General features: G+C 46.5%; 1 protein-coding gene across 3 annotated transcripts in view; it reads right to left on the bottom strand.

The window, feature by feature from the left end:
* LOC125430061 (tensin-2-like) overlaps nt 1-16,362 on the bottom strand; it is a 130,066-nt gene that overhangs the window by 52,600 nt on the left and 61,104 nt on the right. For all 3 annotated transcript variants that reach the window (XM_048491749.1, XM_048491751.1, XM_048491750.1), the window contains exon 2: nt 2,715-2,826. In XM_048491749.1, coding sequence (XP_048347706.1) covers nt 2,715-2,826 — 112 coding nt within the window. The remainder of the gene's footprint in view (nt 1-2,714; nt 2,827-16,362) is intronic.

Below are 16,362 nucleotides of genomic sequence, written 5' to 3'. Positions count from 1 at the left end.
GGACTATTACAATATGTTCTACCTACGGTTACCTTTGAAGAGCATTCAGAAGCTGCAGCTAGTGCAGAACATAAGAACATAAGAACTAGCCTGCTGGATCAGACCAGAGTCCATCTAGTCCAGCACTCTGCTACTCGCAGTGGGTCACTGCAGGTGCCTTTTGGGAGCTCACATGCAGGGGATGTGAAAGCAATGGGCCTCTGCTGCTGCTTGCTGCTCCTGGAGTTAACACCTTGGTCTGCTAAGGCATTTGGTAATCTGAGACTGGCGCGGAGGAATCAAGATTGGTAGCCATAGATTGACTTCTCCTCCATAAATCTGTCCAAGCCCAGAACATTGTGGCTAGCCAGAGGCGTAGCTCCAAGGGGGTGGGGAGCCCCGTGGTGAACCGGGGGCACGACGAGGGCGTTCTGGGGCGTGGCGGGTGCAGAGGATGCACCAGTGCACCGGCCACTTTTCCCCCTCGCTCCGTCCCTGGAGCTAGCCATTGTGAGCATGTGACCTCAATACTACAGCAATTACACTGCTACTGATCCACTCCCAAGCCCAATTCAAGGTGTCAGTTCTGACCTTTAGAGCTTGGGACCAGGGTATCTGAAGGACTGTCTTCCGTATGTTCCTGACTGGGAATTGAGATCACAAGAAGAGGCCTTCCTGACTGTGCCATCAATCAAAAAAGCTCATTTGGTGGGTAAACAAAACAGGGCCTTTTCAGCGATGGCCCCTTGATTATGGAACAACCTTCGCAGGGAAGTGTGCCTGGCCCCCTTACTTTTAATGGTGACGAGGCAGCTGGAGATGATTTTATTTGGGACTACATTGGATTAAAGCAGACCTAAACTGTGATTTAAAAAAAAATGATTTTATGTATTTTGATGTGCACTAATTTGTGTATTTTATTTACACGGTAAGCTGCCTAATCCGTGTTTTAAATCAAACAAGGAAATGGGATGATTCTGTCATTGTGGGAGACACACTGCAGTACAGAACGTTTGGCTCGGTGGACTGATAATCTGCAGAGGGCTCAAAACAATGACAAATTGTTGGATGACCTGGTCAACCGTTAAGCTTGCCAACCTCCAGGTTGTGGCTGGAGTTCTCTGGCTGCTACAACTGATTTCCAGGAAACAGAGATCAGTTCACCTGGAGAAAATAGCTGCATAGGATGGTGGACTCTGTGAATTATACCCCACTGAAGTTTCACCCTTCCCCAAACCCTGCCCTTCTCGGGCTTTGACCCTAAAATCTCCAGGTATCTCCCAACCTGGAGATGATAGCCCTATCAAACAAATGAAGTTTTATTCACTAGTCAAGTCAAGTCAAGTATTTATTGTTTGAGCCATTGGCTATAACAATACAGAAATACATGCAGTTAAAACAGTAAACCAGCTATATGTTACCATTTAAATTAAAACAATAATTTAGTTTTACATTAAAATATAAATTATTAGTGTTCACAATCTCTAAATTAAAATGCCCCATCAAAAACGTCAGATGTTTTTGCAGCTTCTTCAGCCTCTGCCTAAGTTAATCTCCAGCATTTTTAGAACAATTCTCCAGATACCATGGACTGGATAATTCCATCGTTTCCCTGCCAAAGATTTGGCTAAGTGGTAGGCTTGATGGGAATTGTAGCCCGTGAACATCTGGAGGGCCATGAAGTCGAAGACCTCTGCTTTAGGAACATCAGTTCAAACAGCGCTTTAAATCATTTGCTACCGTAGTTTCCAGTCACGCCAGGGCAAAGAGAGCCATCTTATAAGCAAAACATAGGAATCCATATCAGATAATAAGAAAACCAGTTTCTCATCATCAGACAGAAAAAGCTGTCCTAGGTAGTATTGGCTCCAAAACCTTTTTTCCTTATTTCCAGAATATAGCTGACAGAGGAAAGTATGTAGTGGAAGGAGATCCTCTCAGGCCCTTGTTTTTTCCGCTAGAGATAACAAAGCGCTGGAGAAAAATGGTACTCGCGGTGTATCTGCCACTGGCACTGCTGAAGGCGCTGATTGGAAATCTAATAGAAGTATAAGTTAATTCTGGCGCCGCTTCAAGACGGCCTGATTTATGACGGGCCTGTGGCGCTACCAAAAAGGCGTTTCCCAGGCCACCGCTCGACAGGCTTCGCTGCTGCAACGCCAGCCAAGCCGCTTCTAAACAACACCCAACCCTTTAAAGGGTTGTTGTTGTTAGGGAAAGGCGCCTTTCCCGCGGCTGGGTGCATAAAGGCGCCGCCGGGAAGACGGCCAGCTTCCCTTCCAATTACCGGTTTGCACCTGGAGCCGCCTGCGGAAGCGTGCAGAGCCCGCCACATCACTGTCCCTCTCAACCTCCAGGGGTCGGAGGGCAGCTGTATGGGCTGCCACGCTCAGCAGGCTTAATGCAGGGAGGACACCGTGGCGGGAGGGAGGGGGAGGGGGAACAGGCGCCCCGCGTCTTGGAAAGCCGTCGCCTTCGCCGTTTCGCTCCATCTTCCGCTCCGGTGATGCTTGTATGTGGAACGGGCTGGCTTCCTTCATCGCCAAGACTCTGGCTAAGGCAGTTGGCGCAAGGAGGCCGTGCGGAAACGGCCTTAGATTTCTTGTTAGTGTAGTGGTCAGATATGTAGCTCTAGTGTGACAGCCCTATCAACAGTTCTGCATTTGCCAGGCCTCCTGTTCCTCTGCTAGGGAAGAAGGGAAAGGCAGAAAGGAACGCGGCAGGAGAGTTCATACCTTTGCAAACAAGGCCCTGGGACTCGATGGATTCTTTGCACACCACGCATGCCTTTTTCTTCTTCTTGAACACCTTCTCTTTGAAGCTGTGTGGCTCAGACACCTTCCCGGGCTGAAATGACAAACAAGGGCAGGATTTGGTATGGGAAATAGGTAGGTATGCGGCTGAATAAACAGAAATAAATGCTTGATGGATGCAAGTGGGTGAAGCAGCGTGTTGACTTGCAGGCAGGTCTCCTGCGGTTGGAGAATGCAACTGCAGCCATCTTATATTGAGTCTGAGGGTACTTCCAGAGTTCAGGATCCACACCTCTACCAACCTCTGCCAGCATGGCCAAGTAGCAGGGCTGATGGGAATTGTAGTTCCTGAACATCTGGAGGGCCATAGTTTGAAGACCCCTGTTATATGGTGTCGGGCACAATTTGTTCATCCCCCAGGTTATAGTAACCAGAGGACCCCCCCCCCCCCAATTAAACAGAAGATCATGCTTTCAAGGAAATGCAATTAACACAATTTGCAGTCAACATCCTAAACGCAGCAGATGCTTGAAGTACCATGTCGTCTATTTACAATAAAAGCTGATTTTCTTTAGCACAAAATGTATCATAATTATTCTTTGCTGTTAGAGTTGGCTGCTTCAGTATATGCGTCCCCCGCCCAGCAGGAAGTAAATGCTTGATTGTTTCCTGATTCTTTTTTTTTAAACATCCATTGGCAAAGGCCTTTCCCACATTACAAAATAAGCACTCTTGTGCACAGGAGTAGAAGCTGCATATATGAAGCCACAAAACAAGCTCAGAGCGTAAAGGACCACAATGCATCCCCAAGAACTGTGATGAGGTCATATTTAGAATCTTGCATTAAGCCAATTCATAGAGGGTGTGAGGTTTAGAATAGTTATTAACCTTAACTGCCCAAATTAGTATGTCTGAATACTCAGTATTCAGTTCCACGTAGGGTCTGATGATCTCCTGGAATTACTACTGATCCTCAGATGACAAGAGTTCAGATCCAAATTGGTTGCATGGGGAAAAGCAAGAAAACTGGGAGTGCAGTGGCGTATCTATGGGGGTGAGCGGGGTCATTTGATCCAGGCATCATGTACCTGGGTCATGTGAGGGTGCATTTTGGTCTCACCCTGCCCTCTTCCCCCTTTCCTCCCTGCCCAACCCCCAACCGAACTTCTTGCCCTTGCACTGATTTCCATTTGCTGCTCTCCTGCCACCACCCCTGCCAGTGCAAAACAAAAAAACAACCCTTTGGAGTTGGGGAGGTCTTGCCCTCAGTGTGTTGCTGGCTGGTGCTGCTTGGACAGAGTAGAAGAAAAGGTTTGTGTGTGTGGGGGGGATTGCTGGAGAAGTGGCAGTGGTGGGAGTTTGGCAGGGGGTGGCAGGGGAAGTTTGGCAGGGGGCAGGACAGAGGGAGTTCAGCAGGTGCTGGGCATGATGTTCAGGGCTTGCCTGGGAGCCAGGCTGTGACAGTATGCCACTGTGGGGATGGGCAAATGGTGGCTTGACTTGGCTAGGGAAACTCTGCAGGAGGAAAATCCCTGTGCAAACCAAAAACCACGGGAAAACCCACTGTGAAGCAAACAGCTGTGGGGTAAGTAGTGCATGCATAAATGTCCAGTGGCTTTTAATCTAGTTCAGTTCTTATGTATATGGAGAGGAAAGAAATTAGCAAGCTTCAGATATGGCCCCTCAATGATGCGGCTGGCCTCCACTCGGGCCAGGGCCTTCACGGCTCTGGCACCGGCCTGGTGGAACGCTCTTCCTCCAGCTGTCCGGGCCCTGCGGGACCTTGGCGAAGCCCCGCGAGGGGCCTTTAAGACGGAGCTGACCCGCCGGCCTTTGGAGGAACTGGTCGGGCTGATGGTAGTGCTCCCTTCCCTGCTTGGCCCCTCAGCCTCGACCTCGATACCGGTCATTGTCATCCAAATCAAAGCCACTATGCACTCCTGGGGTAAAGTGGGGAGGGTGGGGGGAATTTTAAAATTAAGATGTTGGGCCCATTTATATTTTTACTCCTCTGATAATTGTTGATAATTGTTGCTGCTTTTAATGTTTTTACTTACCTTGTATTATTGCTTTTACCTGTTGTACACCGCCCAGAGCCCTTCGGGGATAGGGCGGTATAAAAGTTTCAAAAGTAAATAAATAAATAAATAAATAAATAAATAAATAAATAAATAAATAAATAAATAAATAAATAAATAAATAAATATGTGCCAAAGTTCTTTAGCTTGAGAAATCTCTATGCCTCCTCAGCCTCTTCCCCTCACACATCGATCTAGGTGTTTAACTGCCAAAACTCCTGGAAATATGGGGTGGAGTCTGGGCCATGGGGGAGGGAGTTCAGCAACGTATAAAATTTTTCATAGAGTCCATGTATGCCCCAGCGTTTCATTTGCTGTCAGCTGTAATTCTGGGATCCCCGGAGGCCCCAATTCCCCGGACGCGGCATTGTAACCAAGAAATTTTTGCTCACACTACATAGAACCAGGGGCATCCATTGAAAATGCCGGGGAAGAACAGATCATTGCAAGGACTAATACACTTCTTCACACAACATGTGATTGGTGTTTTGGAATATGCTGCCACAGGAGGTGAATTGCTGGCCACTAACCTGGATACTTTTTTGCTAAAAAAGCTGGTTCTGCTTGGACAGATTTATGGAGGAGAAGTCGATTTTATGGCTACCAATCTTGATCCTCCTTGATCTGAGATTGCAAATGCCTCAACAGACCAGGTGCGGACGGAGCAACAGCCGCAGAAGGCCACATTGGCGTCGGCCATCCTGGCTACATGTGTGAGCTCCCCAAGGCACCTGGTGGGCCACTGCGAGTAGCAGAGAGCTGGACTAGATGGACTTTGGTCTGATCCAGCTGGCTTGTTCTTATGTTCTTATGTTCTTAACCCTACAGCACACCTCCATAGTTACAGGGTATCGCTTTCGAACAAATCGCAAACAATGCTTCGTTCTTTTGCCTCCAAACCAGCATTCCACACTTGGATTGAATTCTGGGTGGGGTGAAACACCTAAATTTGTGTTTCAGGCAAAAGGGCAAACTGTGGTTGAGTCTGAAAATGGAAGTATTCAGTTATGACCTCCCCCAGCTTATTCATATAATCAAACCACCACAATTCATCATCCTGTGTGAATTATAGCTTGGGGGACCTGGAAAAGTATGCCAGAAGCATGCCTTTTGGGAACATGCCAAGGGGATTTGAAAAAAAAAAAAGCAAACACAAAATCCATTTGCTTTTTTTGTGTGTGAGGTGGGGGAAGAGTGCATGAAATATTGGTCACATATACAGAACTGCACTGAACATTCCTCCATAAGATAAAGGCCCAGCACGACAGACAGAAAGAATGCGCATGCTAAGGGTTCAGTAGATAAATCTTCTTGGAATGGTGGGTGTCGGGTCAATGTTCAATGTTCTGTTGGAAGAGCTATGTTCATTTGGAATATATCATCTCCTAGACGGAAAAAAGATAGCTGCTATTTTTACCATAATGAAGGGGAGGGGGGGAATATATGTCTTCCTCCACTCTAAAGATCCCTTATGGATACTCTACTGGGGCAGTCAGTGTAATCAGCAAATACAATGAAAGACCAAGAGAAGAATTTTATGTTTATGCCAGGATGACTCTATAGAATTGTTGGAACATCTTATATTCGATTGAAATAATTCAGATCAGGAAAGAAGGAAGTTAATTAATCCTATTTTATGTAAACATCGAGGTAGAGACGGGAGGACTCTTATTTCCATACTGGTTGCTGGAACCAATATAGGCATGACACGTGAGTTGCTAAATTTGCCTGGACCACTTGTAAAAGGTATAAGGAAGGGTTTTAGCTTATGTAATAATTTATTTAATATTCTAATTGTTTAGGATTTTGGCTTGTTTTTATTACTTAAGTTAAAACGATGTTTTAGTCTACAGTAATTTGTAAATGCTGGATATTGTTATGATTTTATTTATTTATTTATTTATTTATTTATTTATTTATTTATTTATTTATTACATTTATATACCGCCCTCCCCCGAAGGGTTTAGGGCGGTGAACATGAATATACAAATAGAGCACAACAAAATCAATAAATCCTCAAATCAAGTAAATAACCATAGTAAATGTATTCTATAGTCTTTGAATCATTAAAACCCCATTAAAAGCAGCGTGTTTTGGTCTATGACTGCAAATAAAATTGTTTGTCCATACTCTACTGGGCAGTCAGTGTTATGTAGTGGCTACTGTTAGACTAGAATCAGGGAGATCTAGGATCAGTAAATCAGTAACCACAAGAACTAGAAATTTGGGTGAGGGACAGCCATAAGTCAGTAACCACAGGAAACTTGGGCATGGGAGACAAACATTTTCATTCATCTGAATGGAGGGGAGGGATGAGTTTTCTTTGTAAAGTCGAGCCTTTGGTAACCAGTAACCAGTTCACAACCGAGCATAATTCTATTTTGGAAACATGGAATATATATACCTAGCAATACGGTCGTTGAAAACTGGACTTAGTTCATTAATTTTTGGCACTCCAAGATAAACAATGATAATGATAAGCAACACATATTTTGGCCTTGCAATGAAACTTGAGGACAGCAGCCAAATAAATGAGAGAAGCAACATATGTCGAAGGCAGAGATTTGTTTTAAAAATACTGGGAATGCACCTCGTAAAAAGCTAAAGTGGCTTTTTCCAAGCAAGCACTATCCGTCAGAGCCCCCCCAGTCCCTCAGGCGAGAGATTTTACAAATGGTCTTTCCAAGCACCCCCTCCCCAATCCCTTTGCCTGGATTCTGGGGGCATCAAGCTTGGATTATCCAGAAATGGAACAGCTGTCCTGCCGGAAATGGAGCAGCATTCCAGCTATGCAAATGGGGAGGGCAAGAGGGAGAAGTTTGGAATGTTGCGGCACATTACCATCGCAGCTTCCCTCCCTCCCACCCCATACATTTCCATTCTGTGCAGGGAAAGAAATGGGGGGGGGGGGGCGCGCATTATTGAATATCAGATCCCCAACCGTCCAACCAGACTTTTAAAAAGGCACTCCAGGAGGCAAAGTAGAATAAAACCAATTGCAGTTTGAGAGTCATAAAGGAACAGGAACTTTAATTTTCCTGAGACTCACCCCCTGTTTAATTGAAGCTCATGTTATAGCCAGAACAACAATATGGATAAGATGCTGGGGCCCACAGACAGGAAATATTCTAGGCCAATAGCTCTCCAAATTTTTGAAGGGTGACCTCCATGCAAAGTAATTCTACGCTACTGTCTTCCTCTCCAACATAAAACACAAAAATCTCAGAATTTGGTGAATGCTGAATGAGTTTGTATTCTATTTTCATTTATAAATATGTAGCACTAGCGGGCCCAGCCATGCGTTGCTGTGGCAATTGTCCTTCTCATCAGTCAGCAACCCACACTGATGTCCATGCAGGTCCAATGATCCCCAGCATAGCCTTTTGGGGTGGTCAAATGGAATCCCTTCTTCCCCTTTCAATGCACATCGCTATATGGTGCTGTCTTATTGTTTTAGTATAAGTGCAACCCTTCCATTCCACAACAGAACTGTTCAGAGTGCAAATCCCGCTGTCCATGAGGCTGGTTGACACGCGACAGTCCCAGCTTCAGGGAAGGCAGAACCAAAGGCAAGGAGGCTATCCCAGTCAGGCAGCAGAGGCAGGTGGTGAGGCTCCAGATCGGCGGCTGCCAGCTCCTCGGTTCTGAAAGGGCCATGCAAAAGCATGGAGTCAGTAGTGTTGGTTCGCCTCCCCCACCCCATGGATTTTCTTAGAAGAAAAAGAACCGCAGCTCGCTTTAAAGTAAAAGAGGAGCTGTGGGAGAGAATAAGGGTGAGGAAGGGTAAGGGTGGTTGGATGTGAGGGAGGCAGAGTGAGGTGTGTGAGGATGAGCTGATGTGTGTTGTGTTAGCAGGGTGAGCACAGAGAGTGCCACCTGCGTGTGAGGGGAGAACCCCACCTGACGCCTCGGCCAACGGCAAAGTGTGTATGTGTTTCACTTCCACTCGTATTACCTAACAGTATTACCTATTTACTGTTTTCAATGCTCATTTCTGCCCATCTGCATCATTCTAAGCCCTCAGGGCCACAGATGACAGGCTGCACGACATTCTAAGGGTGACAGGCAAACAGAGGCAGCCATGGCCTGGTGTGCCAGGAAATGCATTTTACCGGCTCCAGGTATGGACTTCGTGATTTGAAGGTCTGAGTACTCTGCCCGCAACAGGAGGGACGTCCTGGTGAAAATTTGGGGGCGATCCGTACAGCAGCTTCTGAGGGAGCCCATCAGAGACAAACACACTGTTAGATTTTTATATATATAGATAGAAGATTATTGAGTGGCCAGCTGTATTTCATAGCTATTTTGTACATTCTATTGAGGGAAACCCAAATTTGCAAATCAACTTCCCAGCCTCTTCACTTCTGAAGGAGAAATGGTGTAGTACAATAGAGTTTCAGAGTAAGATCTGGGAAACCTGTGTTCGAATCCCAACCTAGCCACAAAGCTAACTGAGTGACCTTGGGCCAGTAATTCTTTCTCAGCCTACCCTACCTCATAGGGTTGTTGCAAGGATTAAAAAGAGGAAGGGAGACTGATGTATACTGCTCTGACAGGTTCAGATAGATTCATGGATGACAGATCCAACATTGGTTATTAACCATGGTAAGCAAAAGGAAGGTTCATATACAAAGACAGTGCATCTCTGAATAACAGTGCTAGTAAGCAACATCAGGGAAGGGTCTCAGTCTCTATGCCCTGTTGGTTTGTCCTTCCAAGGCAACTGGTTGGCCACTATGTGCAGCAGGATGCCAGATTATATGGATCTCTAGTCTGATCCAGCAGGGCTCTAATTATTTCCTTCAATCTCTTTGGAGGAAGGGTGACATAAAAATGTAGTAGGTAGAACAGATCCTAAGCTCCCACCTGCCCCTTGTAATGGTACAAGCCAGATCCAGATCCTTGAGCTCCTGACAAGTCACAATTGTTGAAACTTGCAGGACTGTGGCTCAGTGGGAGAGTATTTGCTTGGCGTGCAGAAGGTCCCAAGTTCAATTCTCGGTACCTCCAGTTTAAAGGACCAAGCAGTAGATGCTGTGAAAGATCTCTGCCTGTATCCCTGCTGCTGCCAGTTTGAGTAGACACTGAAGTTCTTTAATATCAATGGTGGTAGATTCATACCAGCAGCGTTGAAGGTGTTTAATGCTAAGGTGGCCCAGCACCTTGTATGGTGCATTCCCATCTAACTAAGATGGGCACCAGAAATTGGAACGCATCCAATCCAATTTCCTGTATAAGATCTTTGGCACCCTGCACTGTGTCCCCTATGGTGTTCTTTGTTTGGAATCAGGGCAACATTTATTAGAAACAAAGGCATATTGTAACTTTAAGTTCTAGCTGGCGCCTTTGTTTCTGCAATTCGACCCTCTAACAGTTTGTCCCAGCAGGAAATGAGAGAGCTTCAGCTTTCTAAATGGTACATATTGAAAAAAAAAGATCTTTTCCTTGACTTCTTTGGGAGGCCCTACAAATGCTCTCACCGCCCGAGATTTGGTACTGGCCTAAAGACTAGATTATTTGATCAAGAGTACCACTTTCTCCCGAAAGTGCTTAAAGCTCTTGCTCTCCATTCTTGGACATCCTCAGAAATCTAGCCCTGCTATATACCGCAATAACTTATTAATTACAATTGCAGATGGGTCATGACTCAGAGCAAGGTGTAACCTTCATCAGCACATCTTCAAGGTCGCTTCTTCTGGTATTCCTACAAAATGATGCCGCTGTCAATTTTGTCCTGATACAACTGATACACTTCTCATATTCTGCTCCACTGTTCAAAGTACAACAACATCAGAACCATTTGAGAACTGGTGTTACCAACAGGATTTATGCTGCTTCTCTTGATAAAATAAAACGGCTAAGCTTCAAATAGCTCAGTGTTGTTTATCTGTGCTGCTACAAAGTTTTTTGCTCTGTGTACTGCAAGCTGCATAACAATGATCTTTTTATTGTATTTGAAATTCTTGGCACTGGTTTTATGCCTAATAAAGGTTTGGTATTGGTATTGGAGTAGACAATACGGACCTTGATGGACCGATGATCTGATTCAGTATAAGGCAGCAAAGCAAACATTTGTGAAGACTGCAGCATTAGTAAATAGAGGTGGGAGAGGAAGAGAGGAAATATGCGCAGCCCAGCTTTCTGAGGCCTGGAGGATGAGGCACAGGTAAGCTATCCGGCATGGAAAGCAGCCAACAAACAAGGAGGGTTCTTGGGACATGTAGTTCTCTTTCCTGGAGAGGCAGGGAATGAGAGATGCTCTGTTTCAAAGCATGTGTGTATAAGCCCTACTGAATGCGTATCTCTCATTATTCGGGCCCAGCCTCATGCCCTCTATGTGGGCCAGCTGGCGAATCGTGAGCTTTAGAGCTGGCTCGGCTGCAAAACAAGTTATCTGCCAAAAGCGCGAAACAGGAGCCACTGGCCCTGGCAGGAGGCCCTAGGCAGCGGGGGGGGGGGGCAGCCGCCCAGCAAGAGGCAGCTTTTGAAGCTCCGGAGGGCAAGGCGTCCTTTGCAAATATGCCTTTCTTTCCTCTGAAGTACAGAGAGGAACACACAAGAGCTCACACAGCCAGGCAGAGAGTGCAGGGCTGTGGCCAAAATTCATGGGATGATCTGAGAGTCTGGGGGTTGCTGGGCTCCGCTGCCAGACACTTCTTCTTTTCTTGCTGACAATCTAGAGGTGAGCATGGATAGCTTCAGCCAAGCAAAGATGTTTTTAATTCCAGGCTGTATTTTGAGAGGAGCAAGGGCTCGGATGGCCCGTGGAATTGTCGAAGGTATCCTGGGATTACAACTGGTCTCCAGGAGACACGGATTAGTCCACGTGGCTGCTGTGGAAGGTGGATGCTATGGCATTACACCCCACTGAAATCCTGCCCTCCACTTTTTGTCCTTCTAATTTGGGGCAGCACAGTTAAAAGATCAAACGAAACCTCTGCAAATGAATGTACTTCATGAGTATGTGAAATGGCGTTATACTAAGTCAGACCCTTGGTCTGCCAAGGGCAGTATTGTGAACTCTGACTGGCAGCCACTTTTCAGAGGCTGATTCCGCATGGGCCAAAAACAGTGGTGTGAAAAATGCATTTATTTATTTATTTATTTATTTATTTACTTACGGTCATTATTTAAATTTATAGACCGCCCAATCCCCATGGGACTCCTCCTGAGCCCTTGCTCATCTCAAAATGGTATAAAAGGGTTTAAAAACAGTGTAAAAGGGTTTATACCGCTTTCACACTGCTGTTTTTTGGCCCTTTACTGCAACCAGCCGTGAGTCTCAGATGTAGACAGGTCCTGCCAGGATTGAGCCTCAATAATCTTCTGCATGCAAAGCCATGTATACTTCACCACGGAGCCACAGTTTCTCGCCAGTTTTTGCACCCAGCCTGTCGGGTCGGTTCTTCAGAGCCAATCTCACTACTCTGGACTGGTGGCAGCCTCCTGGCTGGGTCTCAGTTGTGGCGTTTCTTCCTATCACTTTGCTATTACCCAACCTTTTACCTGGAGATGCTCTGTCCCTCAGCCATACCTCCATTTCCTTTTTAAATGTGGCACAGGAGACTGCCTGGGTACAATATCAGGTTTTGCACAAGGGGCTTGAAAAATATTTCTTGGATAAGCTCCCAGCCCTTATATTAGAGAAGACTACGATTTTTTTTTCCATTCTACACTGATCTGGTGAGGGATCTACCAAGAGAATTTTAGAAGAAGAAGAGTTTAGATTTATATCCCCTCTTTCTCTCCTGTAAGGAAACTCAAAGGGGCTTATAATCTCCTCCCCCCCCCCCCCGCAACAACAAACACCCTGTGAGGTGGGTGGGGCTGAGAGAGCTCCGAAGACTTGTGACTGTACCTGGGCGTCACTCCAGTTGTGGTGTTAGAGCGCGCAGGCTACTCTAGTTTCCCCAGGTAAGCCTCCACAGCTCAAGTGGCAGAGCGGCAATCCAACCCAGTTTTCCAGATTAGAGTGCACATATATATCTACACGATGAGAGAGAAAAAGATCCTAACCAAGGCACCTCTGCAATGGCAAATCAAGCATCCCAGCATCCCAGCATCTCTTAACAGCATCCCGAACTCTGGACCAGGCTGGGGAGGAAATAGTCAGTGGGGCTGGTCCAGGCCAGAGCCTCTGCCAGCGGGCAAGAAGGTTAAGCAAAGCAAAGAGCTGGCTGGGCAGAGAGGCTCTTTCGTAACCAGAACCCACGAGGTGCTGCAGCACAGATCCTCCTCCCTGTTTCAGTCTGTTCAGAACAACATGTTTACTCACATGGCTCTCAGTCACACTGCAGTGCAAAGAGTGCTCGCTATTGTGTCCGTGACAGAGATATTTTCCCCAGATCCACAACAACCCTGGCATCATGTGAAGGGCTGCGTGTGTGTCACCACCTTGCTTAGATGCCTGCTTCCAAAACTATCTAGATTTTGACACCAACCTCCGCAGCCCAAATATTCTTTAACACACTAAAGGCAGGCAGCATGCAATCGCTTGATTTGCATAATACATTCAGCTTCCGAGAAGCTGGGCTATTTTTAGGCGAGGTCAGGAGGGGACAATATGGATTAGGGGAAAGTATGAAGATTGAGAGCAGACAGGGATTGTTTTATTTGTATATTTATACCTTGCTTTTCTTTCCTATGGGGACCCAAAGCAATTTACCACTTTGTTTTCGTAACAGCTGCCCTGTGAGGTAGGCTAGGCTGAGAAAGAGTGTGACTGGCCCAAGGTCACTCAGCAAACTTCCATGACATAGTGGGATTTTGAACCTGGGTCTTCCAGACATTTTGTCTGACATGCTGGCAGAGGCATATCTGAGACAAAAACAACTCCAGCCCCCCCACCCGTGCGGAGCCCCGCTTACTTGTGAGTAAGCATGGCTTGCTTGTGAGTAAGCCCCACTTCTTGCAAGTAAGCCATGCTTGCTCGTGAGTTGGGCTCCAGCCTCTCTTCTCTGCCTAGAAACTGGGCGCGAGGGAAACTCGCTCCCGGCTTCTAGGCAGGGAAGAGGGGCTGCCCAGCTCCCCTGCACTGCCTACCAGTCAGGCTCAAGGGAAACTCGCTCCCGGCTTCTAGGCAGGGAAGAGGGGCTGCCCGTTTGGTCATGTGGGGGGGCCATCCAGCGCCCCCCCATGTGACCGAAAGGTATGCGCCTGGGGACATAGGATATCCCATGTCCCTAGGGCTGTACGCCACTGCATGCCGACTCTCTAGCTAGAGTGATATGTCCATTATCAAATGTGAAACTGCTGCCTTATTGCTGCCATAAATGATCCCTAGGTGATCATGGGTTTGTCTGCCTAACTTACCTCACAGGGTTGTTGTACTGATGATAAAATGGAAGTGGGGAGGATGTTGCTGCTAGTTGCAACCCATTGGGGAGAAAAGCAAGGTAGAAATGTCTGAATAAATAAAAGAGGATCCGGCAGTAGCTCTGTCCAAGTTCCCATCAGAGTGGGTGGGGGGGGGGGGACGACAGGATTTTAAATGTTTTGGATAGTGAAAGAGAAGCCAAGATGTGAGTTGGCTTCAGCACCTTGAGGTGCAGGACTGAATTCCCTCTGGGGATCTGACACAGGACAGTGGATGTATTTCCTTCACTCTCTTTTGATGAACTAACAACCCAATCTGCTTTGACTCACGTGCTTTGTCTTGCCTATGTGAGTGTGCAAAAGGAACCAAAGACAGGGTAAAATTTAGGAAATGGAAAGTGGAAAGATGGAGGTGGAGAAACATTCAAGCTACCCCTAAACCAGTGGTGGGATTCAGCCAGTTCGCACCAGTTCGGTAGAACTGGTACCTAATTTTTTGTTGAGTTCAGAGAACTGGTTACGGTATTAAAAGCAGCGTTCAGAGCCCCAGAGCAGCCTGCTTTGAGGTGCTAAAAGACCCGGAGTCCCAGGGGAGCAAGGGGACTTTCAGAGCAGCAGTGCAAGGCCCTGTTGCCCCCCTTCCGCCCCCACAAGAAGTTTCTCCACAGCAGGTAAATGGGCAGCGGGAAGGGGCAGGCGGCAGAGGGGGGCACAGTGGGGGGCGCAGCGGGGGGGGGGGAACCGGTTGGTAAATGATTAGAATCCCACCACTGCCCTAAACCCTTTTCAAACTGAAAAAGTGGCTTGGAATGAGCCACATGCCGAAGTGCCAAAGCTACATCCCACAGTTGGTAAACTCCCGTTCAACTCTGATATCAGAAGAAGAGGGAAGAAAAAAATCATCAAACAATGGTGTTTGGGAAGAGGGAGGGTTTTGCTCCAAGCTTCTTACGATTAAAAGCATCACAATATGGAAAATAAGCCCCTATAAACATTAAAAACAAGCCACCAGATATAAACAGCATACAAACCACCATACAACAGTAGCAGACTATTAAAACACTGATAAGATAAAACTCCTGCTTAAAAGTCTGGGTACGAAGGTGTGTTTTAATCTAACACCTGAAGGAAAGTAAAATAGCATCTAACACCTGAAGGAAAGTAAAATAGCATAAAACAGCATAAAATAGCATAAAACAGCATAAAAACCACCATACAACAGTAGCAGACTATTAAAACACTGATAAGATAAAACTCCTGCTTAAAAGTCTGGGTACGAAGGTGTGTTTTAATCTAACACCTGAAGGAAAGTAAAATAAGGGTCAGGTGAGCCTCAAGAGAGAGGACATTCCAGCGGGGAGGTGCCATCACTGAAAATACCCTGTCTCAAGTCACCACCGGCCTTATCTCTTGAGAAGGCTTGAGAGGCAGATCTTAACTGGTGGGCTGGACAGTATGGATTGTCAACCAGAGGCAAAGCACAGAGAGCAACAGCCTTAGCAGTGGGAATTGCTGGCAGGCCAGTTTACAGGGGAGTGCCCTCTCCCGTTCTATTTTCAAAGAATCCCTTCAGAAATCCCTTCTGTCCAGATTCCTAGTCGTATGTTGATCCCATATATCAGCCATCTGCAGGACAATCTGCATCTAATCTACAGGCAATCTCAGCAGACCTTTCTTGTTTCCTCCCTAGCAGCAGAATTGGGCAAGGGATGGGTGGTTCCCATCCCACTGAACACTCTGTTCCATAGCTCAGGAAATCAGATGGGAATTGGTCAACTCTTAAGAATAGCAGGCTGGGCTCTGGAGGTCAGGAACAGTACTTAAAAATAGAAACTGTCAAGTTATGAGGACTTTTTTTCTCATTCTCCTTCCCTGTGTTGCTGAGGGTTCGAGAACAAACCATACTCTGCCAATTTCATCTTGATCAGGCAGAACCCAGAAGTTTGCAGACTTCTCGCTGTGCTTAGCTCATCCCAAACCGGTCCATTTCCCTTTCCTTCTTTGGGATCCAATTCATTTCCAGGTTTCACAGCCACCCCACCCACTGCCCACCCTACGTGGGCTTCCCAGCACTGCTTGGAGAGCGCTGGAAAACATGTGAGAACATCTTAAGAAACCAGGAAATCTGCTTGCGCATGCTCTCCCTGGCTTGGAAACCCTTGCTTTAGAAATTACCAGTTAAACAAAACCCCATGTTTTGCACACGAAGCCTCAATCAAAGGATCGGAACCCCTCCT

Source organism: Sphaerodactylus townsendi, linkage group LG03 (assembly GCF_021028975.2).
Source record: "Sphaerodactylus townsendi isolate TG3544 linkage group LG03, MPM_Stown_v2.3, whole genome shotgun sequence".
NCBI lineage: Eukaryota > Metazoa > Chordata > Lepidosauria > Squamata > Sphaerodactylidae > Sphaerodactylus > Sphaerodactylus townsendi.
The sequence above is the reverse complement of the archived record's forward strand: the minus strand, read 5'-3'. Positions and strand labels throughout refer to the sequence as shown.